Source organism: Apteryx rowi, unplaced genomic scaffold, assembly GCF_003343035.1.
Source record: "Apteryx rowi isolate R43461 unplaced genomic scaffold, aptRow1 scaffold_132, whole genome shotgun sequence".
Lineage (NCBI taxonomy): Eukaryota > Metazoa > Chordata > Aves > Apterygiformes > Apterygidae > Apteryx > Apteryx rowi.
In genome coordinates this window covers 703,464-729,396 of record NW_020447553.1, presented here as the reverse complement: position 1 = coordinate 729,396, position 25,933 = coordinate 703,464, and the positions used below count along the sequence as shown (strand labels likewise).

The following is a 25,933-nucleotide window of genomic DNA, read 5'->3' as shown; positions in this document are numbered from 1 at the left end:
GCGTGGCGTCAGCGCTGCGCGCGTGACGTCGGCCGGGGCGGGCCGCGCCGCGCAGACGCCCGCTCTGCGGCTTCCCGGGGGCGCCGGTGTCCGCGCGGGGCCTCGAGCGGGTCTTCCCTGGGCTGCCGCTACCGTTGCGGCCCCTCACCGTGCCTGAAGGAAGGACGCCTGCGAGCCCCAACTGCCGCCGCGCACGATGACATCACGGCGAACGCTCCCGTGGCGCTTCGGGAGGTCTAGAGTACCCGTTACAACGGCCAGAGACCTCGGTCATCTGCTGCCCGGTGAGGTTCCTGCAGACACGGGCGTCTCCGCATGCAGGCGGCCTGCTGGCTTCCCCAAACGTCGTAATCCTTTCCTCGGTTTTGCAAATAAAGTTTGGCGTTTGCAAAGATCTGTCAATATTGTGCCTCTAATGGATTGAAATACCCGTCAGGGTCCGGGCTTAGACACCGACGTTTATTTAATATATATATCACGCAAAACATCCAGGCTGCTAGGTTGTTTAAGCGTCTTGCTATAAGTACTAAAGAAACCCCTGTGTTCATGAAGGTGGTTCTGCATCGCCTGAGCTTGTACCGCTGGCCGTTCCCCTCGGCAGCTTTGCTGAACACCGTGTGAGCCCCGGACGGTTCCCGCGGTTTGCTGCGAGCGCGCGGGACTTGCGCCCCGTTTACGCGGCGGGGCGTCCGCACGCCGCGCTCCCGCGCCCTCCCGTTCCGGCCCCGCAGCCAGCAGAGGGAGGCACCCGCCTCGAGCTGGAAAAAGCTACGGAAGCAACGTGCGTCCTGGTTTTGGGCGCCAGGAGCTGGCATTTTGAAGCGTGCCCAAGAGCAGTGGCCTTTTGGCATCAGGTTATAAATATTTTCATGGAAAGGCAAATAGAGTCTCAGATATGCAAGTGTGCAATTTTGGAAGACACAAAAATGCTCTTCATAGTTTCTAGTTGTTGCCTTATTACTCACGACAAGCTCTGAGAATAAAATATTTAGTACATCTACCTGTTCCCCTGCAAAGAGTTTTAAGTGAGAAACTACAACACTAGATTTCATGATATTAGTGCAACACAAGGGGAGAGGGGCAGGCCCACTCCCAAACGTGGACCTTCTTTACACAATTACTGTATTCAAGCGCAGGTTGAGCTGAAAGGCTTTAAGTACGATGGAGTCTCTCCTTTGCTAGTACCTACCATACAGCAACCCTGTAAGAAAATTTCTACCTCAGAGAAGTCACAATATAAACAGTCCACAGGGAGAGAAACTATTACAATCTCAATTTACAGGTGGCACGTTCCTGTGCCTTAAGTGGGATCTGTTGTCCCGTGTTTGTAATAAATGGCACGCAGAGTTGGCTCCGACAAGGTAGGTTCACGCCTACCACAACTACTGCTCTGTTTCATACTTCCCATGGCCTAGGCCAGGCTTCAGCAACCTGTGGTGAGGACATCAAAGGTGGCACGTGGCCAGATTTGGAAAGCAACGCAGCAAAGCAAGCACAGAGCCAGGTATCACAGTCCCTCGGGCACCTGCCTGCACTGCGGTCTGAACGGGGAGCCTCGTGCAGAGGTCTCGCACAGAAGCTCGATATTACTGATCAGTGGTAGGAGCGTCTCCACTGCTGCTGAGTTTCTTCCAGGGCTCTTCCAATCTGGGATAGAAAAATAGAATCGGAAGCGGCACCTTCGAAGGGTTGCTGACCCCAGGCCAAGACAGCCTTGTCTTTCTACAACAGCCTGGCACTAATTGTTAAAGCAGAATAAATGTCCTCTAACTATGCCCACACACAACCGGTTTATCTTGTCCTTCTTCATAACTCCCCGTGCAGTGTGAAACACCACAGTGCATTGCCCCAAGAACTGCTTCTGCCACTCTGTGCATGAGGTTCCTCTACTGCTTTATGTCTTTTGGAGCCATTATAAACCGATGTAAAGTGTTAATAAAACAACAGTTGGGTTTCAGGGGGTTACATATACTTTGCACTCTGCAATGGTAATAGGCATGGTGATGTTTCAGGAGCTGGATCCTCCAATTCCGTGCTATGGGAGAGCTGCCTGGGCTTCTGCAGCATGCCCTGCTACAAAAACACGGCATCACGCTAGCTGGGAAGGGCATTAAAAGAGCTGCTATGTGCACCAAACAACTGTAGTTGTTGCAACTAGGTCAGGTGAGAACGTCAAGCTGCCTACAAACACATGATTACAGACAGGCCTTTGAACTCTGACTTCTGTGGCTTTTTAGAGGTATAGGTGGAGTCCTTGGCCATAAAGTACTTGCTTTGTCCCTTCACAGCCCGTGTCCAGGGACTTGTGCTTGGCTAAACACAGAAGCCTTGTGTATGTATGCAGGAGCAGAGTTAAGTCACTGCACAGCTATAAGGGAAAAAGATCAGAATTGTCTGGACTTCCTCTCAGCAAGATATTTGTTTTGCAACATGAATACCCATAATTTGAAAGCTAACATACTGACGTCTGAGTTGTCCCCTGGTGCTCAGCTGTGCACAGTCATGGGGGTGGGAAGGAAAGATTCAGATCTTTGCTGAGCCAGCCAACAAAAAAATCTCTGAAGTTTGCAATGGAGACTTGCCATGGTGCCAAGAGTTAGGAAAGCCATTTCATCTTAAATCAAGGCTGCCATAGGAGAGCCAACAGAATCTGGAAATTAGGGTTATGCTTTTCATGGTTTTCATATTACTCTGTTTTGAACAGAGCTCAGAGGAGCTTGGCTTGCAGCCACTGTCCAAAACAATGCAGGGAAGCATATGTGGTTTGAGAATTACTCAATACTATTTAGGCTTTCAGTTTTTCCTGTCTTTCAATCCAAAAGGTATGAGGGCTCCAGGACTCAGTTTCCTCCATGGTAAGCAGCTCTACCCAGAATGTTCACTAAAATCACTGACCAGTGCAGTTTACATATGCAGTACTATGTCTTTCCTCCAGAAACTGCTTGGAAACAGTAAGGACTTAAAGCAAAAAAGAAAAAAGATGAGAAGGACTCACTGGAATACATTACAGATAGTTTAATACTAATATTCCTGTTAGCCATTGTATCATTGCTAAAACTTAGCAGCCAGAAGCAACAGGAGCCAGAGGAGCCACCTTGCTATTCCACATCGAGAAACCACACAGTGCCCAGCAGCAAAAGTTAGAGCTGTTCACAGGTTAAGGAATTTAGCCCAGAGCATAGGATCTGTTCAGAAAGCATCATCACTTAAATCCAATCTTTGCCCTAAAATAGGGTCTGAACGGTATACAGACACCGTGCTGGCTACCCATCTAAAATTAGTTTCACCTACAGCTCTTCACACTAGGCAATTTGAGCCACAGGATAATCCTCCAGAGGAGGGCATGGCAAAGTCTTGTGAGGCATATTGCTCGTATAGTTAAAAGCTTCCACTTTCAGTGCAATCCTAGTTCACACATCTGTACTGATATTACTGCTTCAAACTCTATGGCTGATCTAAAGAAAAAATAATTAAGAAGCTGATTTTTTTTCCCCCAAGTGCTAAGCGTATCTTATTCTAATTTTCCTGGCTCTTCAGAATGAAGTGAATACATTACTCCATTCTTCACTATTTCAGTAAGGACTACCAAAACCTGAAAAAAATATATTGTTTACTAGGATTTAGTTATAGTTGATCAGAGAGAGACCAAGGAAAAAATAATCAGAGGACTGATGTCATGTTATGACAGTGCAGACAATATCAACTTCAAAGTGTGGAATATTAATAGTAAAATGCTTTTCTGTAAAGCTTCACATAATTCTACATACATCTGAAGATAATGAAACTGCCTGCATGTAACCTGTTGAAATGCGGCAGATTAGACATATTTACTAGCAAGCAATAAATATATAAAAAGTGCTAAGTTAGAGCATTTAAACTAAGATCTACAGACTTTTGGAAAACAAGCGCAAGTCATTTGATAATTCCAAGCTTTATATCTAATTCTATCTTGTACATTGACATTTTTCTGCTTTCTCCATTGCTGGGTGGCATATTTATTTGGAAGCACTTCAAAGTAATAATATAAAAGTTGCTTTTTGTTCAGAACAACAGAATTAATGGAGGCATTAGTCAAGCTGTCTATTTTAAGAACTCTGAAAAAGACAAAATTAAAAAAAAAAGAAAAAAAGGATCAAATGCTGGTAAGAACCACCTGAACTGTTGCTTAACTGTACCTTTCTCCTCTCTACTGAAATCCCAGTTCCTGAGCGCTTGTAATTCAGGGATTGCTGGTATACTTCCATCTCTCCTCCCAGCCTGCATGCTGTAAATCCAGTTGAAGGCCTGGAGTATCATACTGCTGGGGAGAACTTGGCTCTACTTCATTTTGAGTTGAGCCTGAGATAACGGATACTGGCTCGTCATGCAGAAATCCGTTTTCAGAGCTCTTCGCAGAGGAAAAATCTTTGTTCTTCTCCAAGAACAAACTTCTTTCCTGAAATGAACACAAACATTACTGTAGGCCAAGGGTGGCCAATCTGTTGAGCCGATCAAGCGCAGTTCCCATGCCAAGGCAACGTCATGTGAGCAGCAAGAGGGCTATGCTGGCGTGGGAGCGCAGGGTAGTTCAAATCCCCAGCTGCCGAGGCAATGAGCTCACAGAGGCTGCCGAAGCTCACGTGGCTGGAGCTGCTGTGGGTCCCATCTGCACACCCAGCCCAGCCTCATCTCCAAGTGAACTCCTGGGAAACCATCGGCACCTCCTGCCTGGAAACTGCTCCCAACACTCCCCACACCTCCGTTAAAAGGAGACTGGTGAATATATACCACCACCTTCATCCTTATGAGGATTTTTCTATGGGGGAGACCGTCAGGAAGGTCAATAAGCTTGTTTTAGACCGTTCTGCACAATGGCAAGATAAGAGAGTTAAACAAGCTGATCCATGAGCAGCAGAACTCAGGAAGCCCACCTTCCTGCAGATCTGGATTTTTTTTCCTTCATTCTCCCTTCCATCAGCTATAGGAGCTCAGCTGGGCTGTTTGCATAAGAGGATTAGCCAAGGCTGGTTCTTTCCCTAGGGGGGGGCAATTACTGGAATCTGGTGCTCACAAGAAGGGCTTTTCCTGGAACTTGCAACAGTCTACCCTCTTCGAACTTGGCTGAGAGCGCCAGTGAGCTTAAAAATTATTGCAGAGAACTGACACACAGAAAGAGCATGTGCATAAGCTTCGTTTCTTTAGGAAACCTGGCTAACACTGTCCTTCATTTCTTCCATCAGCCCCATGGGAGCTGGTGCAGTAACCTCTCGAAATGAAAACTTGGAGCTTTCACTCTGTCCTGGTAGGGCCCTTGTTCTGTCAGACAAATGCAACAAAGTCAACCCCGCCACAAAACTCAGACTGATCACTCCTCTCCAGCCTGCACGCAAAGGTGCCTCCCCCAAACAGGAGCACAGGACTCAAAAAAACAAATTGGATTATCAATTTTTTTTTTAAATCTCTATCCTTTGCAAACAGCCAAGTATGTGTGAAAACCAGGAGAACTCAAAAGAGCATCCACTCTGCCCTACCTCCTCTGCCACATCCCAACGTTGTTCAGTTACTGATAGGGTAGCTTAATAACAAGGCAGCTTAAATGTAAGCTAAAATTCTACCTTCTGCTGCTCAGCAGATGCTTCTTCAGCAAACTCTCTCTCAGTAGGTCGATTGGCAAATTCTAGCTCATCTTGCCTTTGATGCTTCTCCAAAGCGGCCAGCACAGCATCGTGCAGAGTTAGAAAGAACCTTTCTTTGGTGATACGGCTGTCAAAGAAATCATTCTTCTCAAAGATTGCTATCACAGAGACTGTAAGAAAGGGGAGGGAAATAAGCAAACCAACAAAAGTCACACCAAGCAGCATGGCTAAAACATTTCACTGAAGTTTAAAACCTACCCCTGATGATAAGTCAGTATTAGGAAACAAATACTATACTCACAGTGACAGCTGGCTATCAGGACTGTAATACCAATATTGTGAAACATATAGAAGATCTGTGGAAAGAATTCCAGACTGGCATTAGCAACTCTGCTTTATACAGGTGCACTAGAAGGTAAGACATAAACAGGGAAAGAAAAACTCCCTTGTAATTTTACATCTTTGGAGAATACCCTTATTCCAACGTCTCAAATCCTGTTTCTTAGTTCAGCACGAAACAGCCAAGGTGTCCAAGATCTTGATGAATGCTGACTCCAAAAACCAGGGCAGGTCACAGCCAGATCCCATTCTGGCCCTCCTACAGTACACTGTGCAGCACACAGTGTTAGTTCTTTGCTTAAACAAGAAGTTCTCATAGGAACAAGCTAACGTGAAGCGATTCTACATACACAGATGCCATGCCCATGTGCAAACAAGGGGGTTGGGAACCTACTATTTTCAAACATGACCTGTAATTCTGGTTGCCTCAGTTTTCACATCCAACATTTTTAGATAGATCACCTTAGTGTTAAAGGAATCAGATTTTAGAGTGGATAGATTCTCACCATTTTCTCAATACCCAACCCTTTGTAACTAGAAGATCTCAAGGCAGTTACTATAAAAAAAAAAAGGCAATGAAAGTCATTATTTGCTATTGAAAGTTTAGGCCAAAATGTACAGAGAATCACAGAATTTCGGAAAATGCATCTGGGAGGAGTCTGGAAAGATTTTTGACTTCATCCCCATTTCCCAAGGGGAAAGTTATTCAATGGTTGGCAAATAACTCTTCGAGGATTTTAGGGAGATCAGCTCAGTGCACAATCACTCCCAAGAAGTGTTAGTCTAACCTGTTATCAAACAGAAACCTTTTGAAGTTGAGCTACAGAGTTTGAGGGAGCTGAGTAAGAATCCATCTGGAACTGATCTTTCTGAGAAGCAGAGCTATGTGAAATTTATTTTTGCTAAATATATCTCCATTGGCTAGGATCCCCACCTGAAGACTAAGAAATTCAAGGCATACTTCAAAGACAAGGCGAATTAGGCAATCAGCAATAATAACAAAATCACTCCCAGAGAAGACAGCTGGTAGTTTTATATCTGATATTTCTAAGGCAGAGGGATTTTTTTTAAGTGTCCAGCTAGAAGAAAAAATAAACTGCCAAAATGGGAAAAACAAATTAGACATTTTTATAAATGTGCTTTTAGTTTATGTGATTCTAGAACCAGTGACAATGGACAACAGGTTTTTGCATGTCCTTTGTATTGACAATGGGGCTTCTGCTTAAAAACAACAACAAAAAGTGTGTGTTTCTTTGGGAAGTTATTAATTTCTGAAATGCAATAGCTAAATCTTGCATCCTTTAATGTCAGTGGAAGATGTGCAGACTTACATAGCAGGGCACTTTAGGCTTACAAGCAACATGACATTGGGTGAACTTCAGGTTTTGCATTTACGTGCATTTAGGTTGCTCACCTGTCGCAGTAAGTCTGAGGCTTGCAAATCCACAAATTGCACCATGCTGAAGTCTAAAATAATGGTGTGGACTGGACACAGCAAACACGTTTTCTGTTCTCCTTCCTGATGCAACAGTACTGAGGAATTATCTATTGCAGAGGCTGATGAAAGGCAAGTTCCTCTCCCTTCGTCCTGGCTCTTTTCAGTCTCAAGTCCTGTTTTAAGCCCTGGGGATGCAGACTGTGCTTGGGCTGCTCCCATCAAGAGTGTCCAGGAGCTGGGTCTGTCTCCATACTTTGACCAATGTACCAAATTAACTGAAGATGATGAGGAATCACTGCCCATGTGATGTCGCTTCACCAGTTTCTCTGTATATGGTATCTAAGATGGAAAATGGAGAGTACACCAGTGGTTGGAAGAACGGGGCCTAGGGGGTGGAAATTTTTTTTGCTGTAAATAAGACTGTAAATCATATGATATTTCTTCTCTCATGGTAAAAACACCTCTGAAATAACACTAAGTATAGCACAAGAGGTGCAAAGTAGTAGGTGACTCAGGCAAGCCTCAGATGTGGTTAGCAGAGTGCCTTCAGTGCCTACCTCACTCTTCCACACCTTGAAATGGCCTGTGACACTGGAATATTACTCATTACTTTTAACTTTCATGAAGGAAAAGAAGAAAAAAGAGAATGCCTATGGCTTCACGCAACATCTCTTCCTACTATAAGAAGACTTTTTATTTTCCTTCTTCAAATTTTGAAGATATGTTGCCTTTCTGAGCAACAGTAAGCTGACCCTTACTGGCTGAGTTCTGCAGAGCTTTGTTCAGCTACTTTTTTTCTATGGCAGCTGGTCACAGAATGGACAAATTTAATTGATTTTTTTTTTCTTAATAGTTCCAAATGTGTTTTTTAATTTTTGTGATACAAGAAAGGAAAAGTCACTCTCTGCGTTTTTGCACTTTGGAAGATGATGTTAAATCAGCACTATCACTTTCAACTCCTAAGCACCTCAGCGCCGCATCTTTCCCAAACTACTTTCTTTCAAGTCATTTCTTATACAAGGACTTTTACAAATCACGTGTGACTCTGAAAAATATCTTCTGAGGACAGTTCATTCCCTAAGTTCCTTCCATATATTTGTCTAAGAACTGGAAAATTCAGAAAAAGAGGGATATGACTGACTCTCTAGAAGACATACATCAGCCAATTGTAGTAAAGACATGAGAAATCCTCTGATTGTGATGACTGTAGCTGCCTTTGAGGTATTTAGTACTTCTGCTTGGCAATATTGAGAGTAGAACAAATCCCTCAGATAACCAAGGGAGTTCTCTTGTTTCTGTGGGGAAAAAGAAGAAGAATCCTACTGGAGCACCCGACAAAATTCGTTCTTTCAGCTGAGGAGAGGAGAGGATATGCTGAATATTTCAATTGCTAGTCCATGCACCCAGGAAGCTGAGCTTCTGTTGTTCAATCACAGAAAGTGTAAGTGTGAAGAAATACAGTGGTAATGTTTGCTTATTTTCAAACAGCAAATATATATATTTATGCTTTATACAAACATTTGCAGCCTTTTACGTTCTGGCAAGTTAAGAACATTGTTCTTAGCAACATAAAACCAGGCACCTCAAACAGACAGACTAGATAAATATTTTTCTAAAGCTGACCCTAGGTGCTGGTCCGGGGGGATCGCAGACACAAGCGCATCTAAAATCTTTTCCTTGCACTGTAGTGTCAGACAGACTAACTGAAATTAAAGCCCTCATTTCATTTTCATCAAGAGGCACCGCTTTCATGTCCATCTGAAAAAGAAGAACAGTTTTGTTGGAAAGAGTTTTATCTGCCTAATGCAGGATCTCAGAAACTAGTGTCGACTGAAAAAGTGTCATTTACCTTGCTTAACAAGTAGTTTTTGAAGTGCTTCATATTTGCAAAAGAGATGGAAGAACAGCACTGGAAGATTTTAACACCTTCAATCTCCATTGCCTGTAAAACAGAAGTTGGCTCTGTGAGGGTCATACCTACCATCAGCTACTATCCCCCTCTGGCTAACACTGCCCAGGCCGTGGGCTGCAAGGTCCCACCCTAAGGACAGAATTTGTCCGTTCACACTGCATACTGGTAGTGGCATTGGTAGCATGGACCTAATTAGCATAAACTAATCTACGCCTCTTGCAGTTAAAAACATACCTCCAGCAGGTTTCCTACCACTGATGGCAGTCGGTTGCTATAACATAAACCAAGCCAAATTGTTATATCATAAGCTTATATTATTCCACCTTTTCAGCTCCATCAACATAGCATTGGGAATGTACCCATGTGGCAAAGGCAAAGTCCTTTACTACAGCACTGCCTAACTCCATCTGGTGCAGGTCTTGCCAATAATGTGTTAAAAAGGCCTGTGCCCTATTATCCCATCGCCAGGAGAATCTGTGAGTCAGTCTAGCACGTGCACAGTTGTTATTGTGAAAACATATGTAGTGTGGACAAAACCAGACTGAGAAAAGCAGGTGAGCAAAAAATTCCCAGCAGCTCTGGAAATGACAGCAGTGCGGCTTCCACCACGGCGACCGCACACATTGACACTAGGAGCTCAACCTGGCCCAAGCAGGCTGAGCTAGGTATCGGGATCACTTCTCACTACAGATGCTTAAACGTTCTTAGAACTTAAAAGTTTGAATCAAATGGGCTGAGTCTAAATGGTCACCCCTAGGCATTTAAAGAAAGAAGCTGAATTATAGAGAGATAGAACATTTGTTTTTTTGTTTCCTCTTACAGCTCTGTAGATGGATAAACTTCTATAAATATTCATGTTTGGAATCTGTCCCAGCACCACCATCTTCATCCTGAAACAAGATCTTCATTAGCTTTTCATAGAGAACAGAGAAAAACCATCTGTTCCTAAAAGCCTGATCTTCATTTCTCTCTTCTTCACTGGATACACCAACTGCAACTTCAGGGGGTGTGAATACAGAAAGTTATTCACTCATAATTAGGGTTCTTTCAGTAGGGGAGCAGTACACAAGCACACCCTTCAGGTACACTGGTGCCCTCAGAAATATATAATGTCCCATTTCTAGCTTTGGAACACTCAGGATATTGTTATTACACCAGGAAATGTGTTCCCTCTCCGTCTCCCCACAGCCCTCCTCAAAGATGCATAGACAGGTGGAGGCAGTTATAACTTGGGCTTAGAGCTGGCTACACATAGGCTAGGTCTGATCCAGAGGTCATGTAGCAGTATTAGCACAGTATTTTGCTTCAATTCATATAGTCTGCCTCTAGGGAGAATGTCTTACTTTGGGGACTTGCTAATGGTGCTGCTGCACGTTTTTTGGGCGGGTTCTGGTCAGTTCATGGCATGGGTGGAATAAACATGTGACTGGCTGTCCAGTCACTGGAAAATGCAAGCGGGCCCTGAGTATGGAAAACATTAAGTTGTCAAGAAAGTCTATTCAAAGACATCTGTTTGCAGGTAACTTTCCATGCTTTTCTGTGTGTTGTCAGCATAAAGCCCTCAACTCCTTGGAAACTGATAAGCAGTTATAGACCCTGCAGGTAATATGATCAGTGAAGATGCTTAATGGAACAATGGCTGCAGAGCTGCCCTTTCACATGTACAGCTACACCTAAATGTCAACTCTAAGGAAAATCAGTATTTTGCTGTAAAAATTACGAGTACCTGTGTGACCTAACGGTGATTACGAAGAAGGTAAATCCCATGGAGATTGCTAAACCAACATCAAGACCAAGACAAAGGACTGCTGCAAAAGTTACAAGCCAAATAACCTTTGAACAAGAGACAGAGAGAACATTAGTAGTAAAAAGATGTGAAATGACCTCCAAACTCAGCCCTAGCCAACAATCCCAGAGGTATAAATTCAGTCAAATCCACTTCATTCTGTACGGAATAGATATGTCCAAGGTGGCATCTGTTAAGCAGGGCTGCTGTAAGACTTAGAAGGCCTGGCTGACTTCTCAGTTGTGCTATTCTGGGTGGTATTTTCAAAATGCAGCAAAAACAGAGGCTAGAAATGGTAATAGGTGAAAAACTTTGTTGTCACCTCTGGGACAAGCCAATCTTCGAAGCAGTCACAAACCATGATCACAACAAAAAGGTGCAGGACCTCAAACCACATAACTCAACTACAGTTATCAATAACACAAACTCCCCCCTTACTTTGCCCTGCACCTGGGGACGTACAGCGTGGAGCCAGAGCTGCAAAGTTGGCTATGTAGATGCCTCCACAGCACTGGCCTGCCTTGGAAGAACGAGGCAAATAACCAGGTGTGGCTGAAACAAGGTGCTGAGAACTTGCCTCCTGGCAAGCACTTTGTTTCTGAGGAAATGAAATTGCATGGAGGGCCAGATAAAGATTGCTCTTTATCGAAAGAACTTCTGATGCTGCAACCCAGAGCACAGATGGAGAGGAACGATTCCTGCTATGGTCAGCTGTATTAAATCACTTTCAGGAAATGATAGAAGCAGACCTGGCAGATTTTTTATCCTTCCTGCCATCAAGTAGAGTATTGGCTAAGCCTTCACAATCCTCAGACCCCAGGAACTATAAATCTGACACACAGCTCAAATCTGCAGCCTTTTTAAGAGGGTTTCAACAGTCAGGAGAAACCATATTATACTGGGGGCCTTTCTCTTTATGAGAAATCCTGCACGAGTGCTCACAAGAGAATGTGGCCCCAATTGATAGCTAGACAATGTCCTTCTCAGAGGATCTGGGAACCAGCAGCAATGATCAGTTCTGCCTGTACAGAAGAAATTGCAAGTAAATTTGTAGGGGTTTCAGTACAATTCTTCTGGTGGATATTTCAAACGATCCCATTTCTAAGAGAATGACCACTGTTTGCCTTGCCCTCCCAAAATGTGCATTTCTCCCTTTAAAGCACCTTTCAGTTCCTAGGTGGGTTTTTTTTGTCACTTACTAAATGATACTTATCCTGTCTCCAAAGGGTTGGGATGTCCAGAAATTTTTCAAGAAATGGGAGCATGTTAACTACCACAATAGCAGCCAGTACACCCTGTGAAAATCAGAAAAGTAGCATCTATTATCTTCTTAATTTTTCTTTGCACCTACAAACATGCTAGACAAGATACCCAAGCAGTGGCTAAACTGCTCAAGATTAAAATCTTATAATAGCTTTAGCTCCATAATTATTGTGAACGTATATAACAGTTTTCCTCTGATCTGCAAACCAAAATGAAACTAGTGTATAACCTCATTTGATTTCACAATAATTTCTGCAAATACAACTGGACTTCCTCTTGAAATGCTATGTGCAGTTTCCATTACAGTGTTCCTCAGTGAATCCCTATGCCTCCTGCAACACTAGGAAAAAGGCCAACACTATCTACAGAAGTAAGAGTTGCTGTTTCAAAGAATGGTTTCAATTAGCATGGGCAGCTCATAGCCAGATTTAGGAAGCTGCTTGACACGATTTGTTGAAACAGCCCTTCTTGGCAGGGAAAAGCAGACTGAAGGGAAGTAGATGGTTAAATTCTGTTTTGTCAGCTAGTTTGGGGAAAGGGATTTATTCTCCCATCTTACAAGGAGGCCAGGAAAAATCAGGAAGTAATACTCTGTGACAGTGGTTTCTCAAAAAAAAAAAAAAAAAAAGACAGAAAAAAAGAAAATCCAGATAACATTTTAAGAGATGAGTAGAAAACTGAGTATCCTGAATAATCTACAGTAACAAAATGTTTGTAGCCACTCGTGATTGTGTTATACAGGTGTGTAAAAGCTTGCAAGATGAGAGACCAAAAGTGAAATACAACACTCAGATTGTAGATCCTGGCAATGAAGTTTTCATCCTGTTTTAGCCAAGGAATTTTAGCTTGTTCTGGTCAGTCAGAGATGGGACAGAGATGCAATATTTATTATCTAATACTGTAGCCTGCTGAAATTTAGGGGAGTTTAAAGCCGTTGCTTTGGTTTTGCCAGTTCCCCAAAACAATCAGCTTTAGAGCAGAATCCCTAACTGTCCCAGAAAATCTTTATATTATGCTTAGAAAATAAGTAGGCTGCTACCATAACTATCTCCCATTCACTTACATTAGGCATAGCCTGGAAGAAGTATCTTAGTTTCAGCACAAACACCAGCATTATGGATGCTCCAATCGCTGCTGCTAACTGAACAGAAATACTTCATCAGAGAGGCCTTCCAGAACCATTTTCTCATTTGTCCTCTCTAAACCATTTTTTTCACTAAAACATAGTTTTAAATTGTATGAACATATCCTATTCTCCCCACAGGATCCTAGCTTCACTCATGGCACATGATGTGCTGTAAATGTCATATAATTATAGTGCATATGTACTATAGTATATGTACAGGAAGAGAGAATCTGAATTAATGTTGCATGGGAATATAACTTTATACCTCACAAATTGTTTGGATGAAAAGTCAGCTTATACTAAGTGTGCAGTGACTTTAGATGAGAGCTTGGGAGCTTGACAAACCCAGCCCAGCTCACCTGTGTTTTTCCACCTGTCTTCTCTTGAATGACAGTTCCAGAAAGAGCGCAGCTGACAGCAAAGCTTTTGAAAAATGAGCTTGAAATATTGCATAGCACCACAGCTATTAGCTCCTGTAAAACAGAAACAGAATGAAGTAGAGAAAACCCCAAATGAATGACTTATCTTAACAGAAGTAACTTATAAAGAATCACATTGCTTTATGCTCATACTTGCTGGTTGCTCATCTGTGTTGCTAAGTTCAGGAGACCTTCTGAAAAGCAAGGTCTGCTATGGTTACATGAGCTATCTTTAAAAGCACAAAGTTTTCACAGCTGAGGCCCCAAAAATCAAGTTCCTTCTTTCAAAGAAATCCACTGAGAACTCCAAAATTATAAAGGATTGACTTCCAAGCTGACACGTAGCAAATCTCAGTACACAGCATAGTGCACCTGGACAAACTCTGAGTGGAAAAGACATTCCCTTGATATTTATTCCAAAAGGCTACAAGAAGTCAGGCTGGCTTCCTTACTGGCTTAATTCCATCCTAATAAATATTCCAAGCCATCACAACAAGCTAAACAGGGAGTAGGGCAAAACAGCTAATGCTTACTAACTCTAGCACACCGAAAACTAACACAGTTTTAGCTTCAAACTCTCTCAAAGCAATCACTCTGAGTAGAGGATCCTTATACTGGGATGGTAGCTAGCCAGATACAGAAAAGAACTACAGCTGTGCAGGCCATTTAGAATTTCAGCTATTCATGTTGTGTGTTTTTATAGTACTGTGGATTCAAAACACCAATGGTCCTCAGGGTTCAGCTGCAGCAGTGGCAGGCTCATCCCAATCAGTGGGAATATACAAAGGCCTCTTGATGAAAAAAGGACATACCTTGGCTTTCACATTATTGGCTTATAACACCTATTCTTCCATGCGGGAGGGTATGCAAGTTGCCGCAAAACCTGTGTTTCTACCACTCTCAGGTAGTTAGTGGCTTTACTAGGAGAGTTCAGTTTGCTTCTTGGCCTAGGAAGTATGTGCATTTTTGTTCTCACCTGATTGCTGGCAATATTGTAGTTGTGAAGTGAAGCATACCTCTTTCCCACAAAAACAAGAAGGAAGTAGCTTACAATAGCAAGGGAGAAGGCATGGAACACAATCTTGTTCAGGTTTGATAAATCTGGCGGTGTAGGAGGCAGAAACCTGCGGGATCAGAGAACAGATAAGTTTAGACTTGCTCTGAACTCTGTGCAAAATAACCTTATACCCCGGACCAACATCAGAGGCATTCAGCACCCCACAGGAGATGCTCTAAATCTGTAAGGCCGTTTGCCTCCACCTCACAAAAAAGGCAAATTCCTTTCTTTGTGTGCAAACAAAACCTCAATCTCCTAAAGGAAACTGGGGTTTACCTTCTGTTATGTATGCTCTGAAACAATGATGCAATTACATCTCTTGAAGACTTATCCCTAGAACTGGGCTTCCCAGTGCAAAATCAGCCCGTGTCAGATCTTAGCAACAGGCTGAAGCATCTCTTTTGCATGTCAAAAGCATAACCTGATTAACAGCATAGGTAACTAACCTGTGAGGAATCATACTGACCACAACCCTACTAGATTCAGCGTGAAGATGAATACGATTAGAAATACTTGTGACTGTGATAATCTGAAAAAGAAAACAAGAAGCAATATCAGAGGTTATACAGCATTTGCTCCTGAAACTGTACACAATACATCTAAGCACAGTTAATCTTGTAGGAGCATTTAAAGGAATTAACCACAGTAACCACAGATTTTTTCAGTGTGTAAATATAACAGAATCCTGAAGTAATAAGTGGAACATTTTTGAAATAAAGTATATTATACTAATACCTCCTACCCCTTTGCAGGTGCCTAAAATGTAGTAGTGTCTAATATAGCCTATCTAAGACATGGACTATTTTTCTTATTCCAAACCACTCTGTTACTTCCATGAAGCTTTCTGAACGTTCAAGAACACAATTCTTTGGCTGCTAGACCAATAATACAAAAGAAGGGTTCACTGTCTGTAATGCTGTGCTCTGCCATAGCCGGTGTCCCACAGGTCCCTACTGCGCAAGTGTCAAATTGCTTCAGCTCCAACCTCAGTAAGGTAGGACTCTTGGTATCTTGTTCCTTAGAAAAAGCCTCTATGATCTTTTAGACTCCCTGACTGCGCACAGAAGTCAGAATTGTCATTTCAACAGAAATGATTTTGATAAGAAATCAACTCATCCGTTTTCCAGAAAGGAGAAAAAAACAGGGGGAAAAGAGCAACAACAAACAACAAATATAATTGAATTCACAGCAAGAATTTCTTTCGAACACAACAAAATCAAATATCCCCTTCCCACAATTCCAGACTCCCCCCCAAAAAAGATCAAGATCCTGAACCCTCAGGTCCACAGTTCTAGTTTCATTCATACTAAAGATAAGAAATTAAAATTAAAATTTGGAGTCTAGAGATGGGTTTCCAGGGAGGGCTCGTCTATACAGTAATTTTCATTCATATAGCAATTCAAAGTAATTAGTCCTCATGGTCTCTTGTAATGTTTTATTTTCACAGTACCAGGAGAAAAACTAAGATAGGAAGTCACTGCTGAAAGCCACCCCAGGCATCAGTGACAAAGCTGTTAGTGGGACTCAGACCCTCAGTGTCATCTCAGCCAGAACACTCGAGCTCTGCGTTAGCTCAGCGATCACAAGGGAAATATGGAGAATGCTTACCAAGAGAAGCTCCATAGGAAATGCAATAGGACTATGCTTATATGTTATCTTGATATATTTACTGACTCGTAGCATGACCACACAAACCAAAAATAGCAATATGCTGGTGGCATTCGCCTTTGGGAGAACCAGGAAGTAATGAAATAGATTCTGAAAATGAAACATCATAGAGAGCATCAGAATCAGATACTACCATTACTTTTACATTCTGGGAGGTTGACATAGGTTGCCCTGACACTTGAACTCATCCTTTCTGCTACAGTGGTATCTTCAATGGGAAGAAGAGATGCTAAGAACAMAGCAGTATTTAAAAATCCATCTTGTCTATCGGTGCCTGCAGAGAAAACACGGCCACAAATAACTCAGATCTGTCTCTGCACCATCATTCCTCTCTCTTCTACACTACCTTTTCTTTCAGGTTGTCTGATCAATATTATTAAAGTAAATTAAGAAAAATTGGCTTTAAATTGTATTTAGATTAGAGTCTGCTGATTCTTTGTCTTTGGTATATAATAAAGATACTGTGTGCTCAAAAGTTTGCCTGTGATGATATACTGTGGAAAAAATACCTTTTCCTATAGCCTTTCCTCTATAATGATTACAGACATGCTGAAAATTCTAGAGCTACATTAGTGATTAAAAATGTGCACAGACCTTTTTTCTTGCATGTCCCACAAGTTAATAATCTCCATATGCTGCTCAGGACAACAGGAAGGTGAAGAAAACCACAGCTGGGAACTGCACAGATGTCCCCTACCAACTGACATGGTCAAAAATTGCCTTCAATTTCTGAAGCTGTTCTTTTCTTTCCTGTCCAACAAACATGCATTTCTTTGACCAATAATGAATTTACTCACATAGAAAATGTCCAGGGGGCCCTTGTGGAAGTCGATCATGATGCCAAAGATAAAGGTAAACTGCGATACAATGACATGCAGTGCTGCTGCAGTGAGGTAAGCATCAACGAGGGTCTTTGGCAAATACGTTGTGACAAACCCCAGGCAAAAGCAGCCTAACAGCAACTGTATTGAACAAATGAGAAGCGAGATGTGACAGAATTCTCAGTGTCTAACCCGCCCTTCTTGTTTCCATATTTTAAGAGCATAACTCTTCACGGCCATACGTGATGGATAGTTATTTGGAACACGCCATATTCATTAATCACGCTTAAGAGTAAGACACTGTCACACCAAAATAAGAGCCCTTTACATCAAGTGTGTGCAGTTATGCAGGATCACCTAAGGGTCCACACACTGGAGAACGGGCCAACATAAAAGATAATCATTTCCTTCACACACGCATGTATTAATCACGGACACGTGCCTCTATCACACATCTTTTTCAGACATCGCGAGAGGAAGAAGCAGACTTTCATGTTCCATATTGCACAACATATGTATTCAAATGTGCTGAGCTTAGTATTTGTGGTTAGACTATGCAAGCAGTTCTAATTCTCTCACTTGTAACAGAATGCATATAGCATATATCCTTAAGGAGCTAAAATAGATCATCTTCTACCTGAATGATGCCAGTCAAAAATGTTGTTGATGCAGTAAGTGTCAAGGCCTCCATGTAATTTTTCATAAATGTAGGATCTGAGAAATTGGCTAATGAGCCATTAGAGGACAATATTTGGTTGAAATTAAGAGTCTTCAGAATGTTTGCCACCATTGCATTTAGGATGCTGAATGAGCCTGGAGCCAACAGAACAGAGAGCAGAAAATGGAACTGCATGAGGTGTTGCAAGAAAGGTCTATCTTAAAACCACACATCCATCTCTTCCTCCCACCATCAGTCTCTGCAGTACGAGACAGTCTGTTTTCATTCATGTATATAATCCATTTTCATAACTTACTGTTTCTGAACAAGCACCTAAAGTTCCCGAAGTCCTGTCTGAAAAGTTCAGACTCCTTCTACAACTTTACAAGTGAAGTCTCTTAAGTTGGTCAGGTGCATGACAAAAATATTTTAATATAAAACACAAAAATAGATGCATTGTCACGAGCTGCCAGAAAGGTTGAGAAATACAGTCAGTCAGAGACAGAAGTGCCAAGTTACCTAAGAAACCAGGAGCTCCACATATCCCCTTATTATGATAATGTGAAGGGCCTTCTCGGCTGTAAACATCTTTTCACTAATCTAGTTTCTGAATAAATTAAGAATGTTCAGTCATGGCAAGAAACTGCATGGTCTCAGGGGTAGACCAGGAGTTAAATCATGATTCATAGTCACATCCTGGGGGTAAACGGGAAGCAGCTTGCGCTGGCCCTTTACTTTATGTAGGAGACACTTCCATGACATTCCAGCTGTCTCCTTTTGCACTGGTGTTTGTGATACAGGAGCTGCGGTGGCTCTTGTTGTGCAGGGGTTTAAAGCACCTTGCAGCTGAGACTTGACTGACTTCCCAAAATTCTCACCATAAATCAGCTGCAGAAGTGGAACAACAGTTAATTGAGAATTTGGGGGTCTGGAGTCTCACCTAAATAACATTGGCATATTAGATTAAACAGATGAATAAATTAGGACATCTTGCCAGCTTTTGAAACAGCATTGCACGTAATCTCTAGCTCCTGTAGAAACATTTTGCAGTACAAAATAAACCTCACCAATTGAGATATGATGTGAACTCCCAAATACGACATATGTCATTGAGCAGCAGAACGCAGAATAGAAGCCATTGATAATCGGCAAAGGTAACCTGGTCAGCAAAACTCCTAACAGTCCTGGAAAGCAAAAATCTGTTTCTAAAATCAAGCAAACTGGGAAAACTCTCCATCTTTGGTTAATATTTTTAAGTAAAATTTTGCTGATGAAAACCTGACAATCCTAATGAAGATCCCATTGTATTTTTTAAGGAACCATGACAACCTAGGCAGCATGAGTGCTGGTCTCCTTTACACTACCTCCCACATGCCAGTCCGGGTCTAAACATGCCAACTGGTCAATATGCCAAGTGGGCAAGAAGGCCATTCAACTCCCACCACATATTTTTTAGGGAGTCCAGGACCTGATAAAGCCACCGAGGCCAGTTAGTAACAAAAACCAAGAGTTGTTTTACAACATGGGCACTCGCTAACTAGAAACTAGACAAAGAACCAAAACAACTCTCCTTTTAGGCCACCTGCTAGTGGGGAGGCTACGCACGTGAGTATCTAATACACTTGATTTTGCAGGGTGGATTTTAAAGACCATCTTATTTTGTTCGCAATATAGGAAAATGCTGCTGTTGTCTATATTTTTGAGTTAGTTTAAGGGGAACTTTGTGTATGAAAAAAGTAATGTCCTGCCCTTGAAATTACACCATGTACTGTCTGATTATAGAACAGATTTATTTTTTTCCTGAGAATATGCAAATAAATTGGTTAATGAATTACGGAACTTGTATGGTTAAAATTCCCACATACTCCCATCACATTTAGAAAGAACAGGAACATATGCAGGAGGTAAAAATTAAAATATGAAAATGATGATATACAAAAGGAAGCAAGAGTATTTTTTTCTCTCTGCCTACCTTGAGGAATCTGAAACATCCCAACACTTAAGCCTGCGTGTATGTCTCTCAAAAGCCACTCTCTGAACCGATATGAAAAAAGCCGATTCAGGACAGGAAACAGCCTGAGTATGATCTTTCTGAACCTTCCCCAGGAGAAGCTGCAAAGAATCAGATAAGCCACATGTAATGTCTTTTACTGTCTCCACCTCTGTAGCACTTTTGCACGGCCTCATCCTCCCCAAGCCCAGAAGCCACGCTGCTGCGGCTAGCTCTTTGCAGGCACCATATACTGCGGCCCGCATAGGCTGGAGCGTTTTGCAGATCCAGCTGGCACATAACATGAATCCTCCATAGGCACCCCCATGCCTTCGCATTCCATTCGGATGAATCGCAAATACTCGGTGTGCCTTTCGCATGATATCCTCTCAGCTCAGGAGCCCAGAGCTCCAAATGCATCAATTACTTGACCCCATTAACACAGAAGGAAAATAGGAGATGGTGTTTGGATTCCTCCTCTTCTGGTCTAGAAGGAAAACATAAAAACACTACATCCGTGGAAAAAAAAAATAGACGAGCCGCTCCCACCTCTCGAGAAACAGGCGAGAGCTTCCTGTATTACACTATTTAATACAGGGATGCAAGGAGGACCTGACCTACATAAGTTATTCTCTCTAGATGTTTTTGAATCAGAATTTCCAGTAGGTAAACTCTGACTAACCCCGCAGCCCTGTGCTCCTTCTTCACCTTTCTAATCCACTGGCAGTGTTGGTGATTTTCCAATTACAAACCAAATATGAGCGATGCAGTGCCTGCCCAGGGCTTCAGGCAGCCTCGAACAGTGGCTGCGGAGACTAAACTCCAGTAAATGTCACAGAATTGAGTTCCTTTCCATCATTTTATTATCCAAGGTGACAATATACCGGGCTGACAAGTGGATACAAAATGGAGAACAGAGAAAAAATGAGATAGGGAAGTGGGAAACAACAGGGAAAAGAGTATGAGGAAGCAAGATAGACATGGGGCTTAAACAAGGAGTTGGGGGAGGGAATAAAGAGATTTTCTTGCTAAGCAGTAAATGCAATGATAAAGTTTCAAACAATATTAGCTATAACTTAAAAGCAAAATTCTCCCTTTGATCTCTGGACAAGACTTATTTTGTTGCACCAGGCGTTTCTGGGTGGGCAGATTGTTAGATGATCACATCATAATTATACACAATTCAACCCTCTCCACCAAGTAATTTTGTTTCTCTGGCTCGAGAACATTATCCAATCTCCTTTTTTTTTTTTTTTTTTTAAATATATGAAAGGACAGTGCTGGAACAGAAGGCTATTCCACAATCTAACAGATCTCATTATCGCAGAGATTAATCTTGATGACAAGTCTTCAAGATGAATGAACAACGAGAAAACACAGTAGCAACTCAAATTATGGTTCCATTTGCCTTCACTTATCACCAGGAAATTACTTCACAGCAGCATAAGTAAAACACAGTCCACAGCTTTAGGCTGTAGTTCCACACATAGCTGAGCTGATATCAGAGCTAGCTATACAGAAGGAGGGAGGTCTGACTCGCCGACTCTCTTTCCCTGTGTGGTCCTGTCCCTTCTGGCTGCAGCGAGCTGTTAGATTGCAGCAAGCTCACCACATCTTGTGGAAGCTCACCCATGGCTAGTCTTGGGTCTCAAGTCCTGCCACGGACCCAGAACAACACTTTAAATTTCAGTATACATTTTAGTTCTTGCGAACTGCTGAAACAAAGCTCGGATAAATGATGAATCAGAGATTTTGTATTTGTTTTCTTATGAGGACTGTGCAGAGTAGACACAGCCATAACCATTGCCAGGCCACTCGGGATCCGAAGAAAGAAAACTGAGAGTATTCATAATCAAACAAAACTGAAAGGGAAGCTGATGAAAGAGCTTCCTATTTTTGATTATATTTGCTTTGCTGGAAGAACATCAGGAATTCTCATATACTGCCAAAAGAGGCTGCCTTCTGGTATGCCTGCAGCCTGCAGGGCTCCTCTGGAAGAAGAGATGCTTCTAACCCCAGTACAATGCCCAAAAGAGAATCTTGGCAGATAACGTCCCAGAACGGGAAAACCAGGCTGCTGGTTTTCCAGTGCTATATCAGTACACTTGACTCACCCGTTATTCTCAAAGAATACAGGAACACAGCTCCAAAATAAAGAAAAAGCACTTCAGCCAATCTCAGTCATACCATTATGCAACTTTCCATGTCCCCAGCTAAGAAGGAACAGAAAATGGGTCTTGAAATTTAAGAAACAAAAGTAGCAAAATCCACAAACCAGAGAAAGCAGATGCAAGCTTGTGTATGCCAACTGGGCTAAGGGAAGCACTGGAGGGGACCGAAACTATTGGTAGTTTCTCTCTGCAGTGCATATATCCCTTATGCTATCATCCTAAAGTGAACAGAGACTTTTGCAGATTGCAAACGGCAGCTTTCGTAGTGCAGTGCTAAGCTGATCTCTCATGCTTCAGGTGGGAGTTGCCATAACTGGGTGTTCTGCTTCAGTTATCAGTCAGTGCAGTTTAGCATTTTAATTACCAGCAGTGGAAAGTTAGCACCTTTTTTTACACTCGGCCTTGAAGAGTCTCCTTAGTTTCTTCACAACTGCCAAATTCCTTGCATAAAATTCACCTGCACTGGAGCCGTCGGTGGACTCGAGGGATTTGTATTTCTCCACACAAGGTAGAGGAGAGGTTTCTTTCAAAGTATGTCTGGAAGTGCTCCTCAGTTTGTATTTCTCTTTGGACCCTGTATACTGTTGGTTGTCTGTACGCCCTAATGATATCATCGTCTAGCTCCATAAAGTCCTTCTGGTCATGGACAGTCAAAACCAGAGAACAGCAAATGCTGGAGGCCAAAATCAAAGAGCTTGTTCTTGGCAGTAAGGCTGAAGGAAAAAAAACAGGGTCATTACTGAAGTCTCTCTTAAAAACAGAAACAATAAGAAGTATAATACGTGATCAGCTCATCCCAGCATAACTCCTGTGGAACCAATAGTCAAAGCAGGAATAAACAAGGCTTTGGAGACTGAAATCCGTGAAGGACCTGCTGCTCTTAGGATCAGATAAATCAATTGCCAAATCACTTTCAGGAACATTAGGTCCTTCCGGAACCTGGCTTGTTCCAACTCTGTGGGAAGGATCAGCCTGGATCTCCTCCATTTTGTGATCCCAAAACCAGGCCCGTGTTTAGGAAACTGGATCCAATCCCCATCCACAACCCTACTGCAGTGGGGAACCAGTTCTAAATCTCCTTGTTTCCAGCCCTGGAGGAAAAAGGCCTAGCTTTGAATCATATAGAAAGCAGCTAAATCTGAGGCCATATAAATGCTGCAACTTGCTGTGCAAAATCTGTATCTGATACAGTTTGGGTTTTATAATCCTCAGAATATCTGACTCCCATTACTTAGTATTTTAATATCAGGAAGGAGATCTGAGTTCAGTCACTGTCACTCAGAGTAGGTAAGACGTGAGTTCCCTAAGGGAACACTGAGTAAGCAAAGGTCCAGTGCAAGACAAGATCTGAGGCAAAGGTCTTAGACAGACAGCCAAGGCAGAAAAAGATTCAAATCCAGAGTTCTCAAGTGAAAGTACAGAGACTACATATAAAGCAGTGTGATAACATGCAGTAACATGCAGGAAAAGAGGAAATATAAAAAGGCTGTGAGTTAGCAGTAGGAGTCTCTTCAGAATGTAGTCTAAGTGTAGCAGAACTTGCAAAAAAAATTCATTGGGATTAAAGTTTCCTCCTCTTATTTCATTTCCTGAACTGCCAGGATCAGGGTAGATGTCTAGCGGTTTGCATCACTGAACCATGCTACTTCTGATACAGCAACAGGGACTCTTGACACTGACTTTACTGTCTTGTGAGACACAGCCACAGACATGTACACACACCTCAGTCACTCTAAAGCCCTGCAAGAGCTGGTGGTAGGCGAGACTCGAACACACTCCATCATTAGGGCACAGTTCCTCCCTCTTCTTACAGAGAAGATAAATCTAGATCTTCCACAGATAGATTTAAGAGCCATTTTTGTTCATTTGATCTTCAGACCCAGTACAAGTTTTTAAAGCCTTACCTATTTGTGACATCTTTGAGCACAATCACCTTTCCAAGGTAAAATAATACAAGCAAAACTAACAAGAGGCTAGAGTCTGCTGATGAAAGGCATTAAAAAGCCCAGCATGCCACAAAGTAAGTTACCTTTTAGACACAAGCAGTGGTAAAGCTCAGCTCTTGTTCACTCCTGTTATTTGGACTTCAGCGATGACTCATGGAGGCAGAGGACAGGGTCCCATTCTGTTAGCCTGTGTAGAGAACAAGAAGGTTTTTGACATGGGAAGCCATCGTTTTAAAAGCAAGTTTGCATAGTCCATTCAGAACATGTCTGTCTCGCACAGTATTGCTAACAAAACTCATCTTCCTCAAGCTTGACATCAAATGGCAAATGGCCTTATACTCAAATCCCTAACACTATTTATCTGCTGTGCGATTCTGCACTTACTGCCTGGTGAAAACACTACGGGCTCCACTACAAAACATGCTTAGCCTGCAGAACCTAGTGATTTCAATTAGTCTTAGGCACATACTTGAAAGTAAGCACGTAAGTATGATAGCGTAAGGCAATACTGCAGTATTGAGAAATAGTTTATTCTCTAAACACAGAACTGGGAAACAAACACTGGGAAATCTAGACAGAGGGGGCTTACTCCTCCCCAATACTGCTGGCACGAAGCCCCTAAAAGGGGCCGAAGTGCCCTTAGGAGGATTGCAAGGGCAATTAAGGCTGGCTTGCAGGACTCCGGGAGCACCAGACCTACGGGCAGCTCCAGATGTGTCTTGATGGGCAGTTACTCACCAGTGACCCTGACAGGTTAATCGGGGCCTGCAGAAATGCTGCGTTAAGCAAGTTTATTCATTGATTTTCCTTTTCTTTTTTATTTCAAGCGCGCCCTAAGGGCAACTGTGCAGCAGAGAGTTAAGCGGGGTTCATGAAAACGCGAAGAAAGGGTGGAAATTTAGCTTATTGGCAGCAGCGAAGGTTCATCCCGGGCCTTGGGCCCGGCCAGCCCCGCGCTGCGGGCGGCGGAGGGGACCCGACGGGGGGGAGACCCGAGGGGGGGAGACCCGGGCCCCCAACGCGCTGCCCCACGCCCCACCCCCTCCGCGACGTCATGGGCGCCCCGCGCCCCGCCCCCTCCTGCAGGCCCCGCCCCTCTCCCGCCCCCTCTCCCGCTCTCGCGAGAGGACCCGCGCGCTGGTTCCATATTGGGTCATCTCTGCCCTCGGCGCCTCAGCTCTCGCGAGAGCGGCCGTGCCGAGCGATTGGGCCCCAGCGTCCCGGGGAAGGGAAGGGAGGAGAGGGGGGGCGGCGGCGGCTGTCGCCTCAGCGCAGCCGGGGCTGAGCCGTGCGGGGCGGAGCGTAGCGCGGCGCAGCGTAGCACGGGGCAGCGGGCGGCAGGCAGGGGGTGGGGGCAGTCGCTGTGGTGTCGCCGTCACCGTCCTACCTGCGACGGGAGTGTTTCCCCCCCGCGCCACCACTGCCCCCGTCTGTCAGCCCTCCGCCCCGCTCGCTGCCGGCAGGGCGACCCCCGCCGCGCCTCGCCTCGCCTCACCTCGCGGGGCTGTGCCGCCCCTCGCGGTCCGGGGCAGGCGGGCAGCGAGCCGGGCGAGAGAGAAGGGGGGAGGCGGTGACAGGGCGAGGGCACCAGGTGGGCGCGCGGCCGCTCCCAACGCCCGGGCGCGAGGAGCCCCCCCACCTTCCCCCCCTCCCCCGTCACCTCGGGGCGCGCGCGCCCGTGAGGCGAGGGGGGCGCGAGAGCGGCGCCGACACCCGCTGCTTCA

At 43.6% G+C, this 25,933-nt stretch overlaps 1 protein-coding gene across 6 annotated transcripts in view; it reads right to left on the bottom strand.

Moving 5' to 3' along the window:
* Positions 1 to 25,217, bottom strand: part of SLC26A8 (solute carrier family 26 member 8) — a 33,652-nt gene extending 8,435 nt beyond the window's left edge. The window contains exons 1-21 of one of the 6 annotated variants that reach the window (XM_026056584.1): positions 24,948 to 25,217; positions 24,293 to 24,396; positions 22,721 to 22,976; positions 20,075 to 20,214; positions 19,170 to 19,286; positions 18,082 to 18,257; positions 17,421 to 17,585; positions 16,564 to 16,713; positions 15,402 to 15,484; positions 14,875 to 15,022; positions 13,839 to 13,952; positions 13,417 to 13,494; positions 12,290 to 12,385; positions 11,031 to 11,137; positions 10,125 to 10,194; positions 9,242 to 9,334; positions 9,016 to 9,150; positions 7,369 to 7,731; positions 5,917 to 5,971; positions 5,595 to 5,785; positions 4,176 to 4,435 (exon numbers count right to left, since the gene is read on the bottom strand). In XM_026056584.1, coding sequence (XP_025912369.1) covers positions 4,220 to 4,435; positions 5,595 to 5,785; positions 5,917 to 5,971; positions 7,369 to 7,731; positions 9,016 to 9,150; positions 9,242 to 9,334; positions 10,125 to 10,194; positions 11,031 to 11,137; positions 12,290 to 12,385; positions 13,417 to 13,494; positions 13,839 to 13,952; positions 14,875 to 15,022; positions 15,402 to 15,484; positions 16,564 to 16,713; positions 17,421 to 17,585; positions 18,082 to 18,257; positions 19,170 to 19,286; positions 20,075 to 20,214; positions 22,721 to 22,890 — 2,667 coding nt within the window. In that variant the 5' untranslated portion in view covers positions 22,891 to 22,976; positions 24,293 to 24,396; positions 24,948 to 25,217 and the 3' untranslated portion in view covers positions 4,176 to 4,219. Of the gene's footprint in view, positions 1 to 4,010; positions 4,436 to 5,594; positions 5,786 to 5,916; positions 5,972 to 7,368; positions 7,732 to 9,015; positions 9,151 to 9,241; positions 9,335 to 10,124; positions 10,195 to 11,030; positions 11,138 to 12,289; positions 12,386 to 13,416; positions 13,495 to 13,838; positions 13,953 to 14,874; positions 15,023 to 15,401; positions 15,485 to 16,563; positions 16,714 to 17,420; positions 17,586 to 18,081; positions 18,258 to 18,621; positions 18,914 to 19,169; positions 19,340 to 20,074; positions 20,215 to 20,339; positions 20,580 to 22,206; positions 22,977 to 24,292; positions 24,397 to 24,947 lie in introns of those variants that run through there. The other 5 variants (XM_026056580.1, XM_026056578.1, XM_026056582.1 and 2 more) reach the window with 5 other exon arrangements.
* Positions 25,218 to 25,933: the final 716 nt, after the last annotated feature.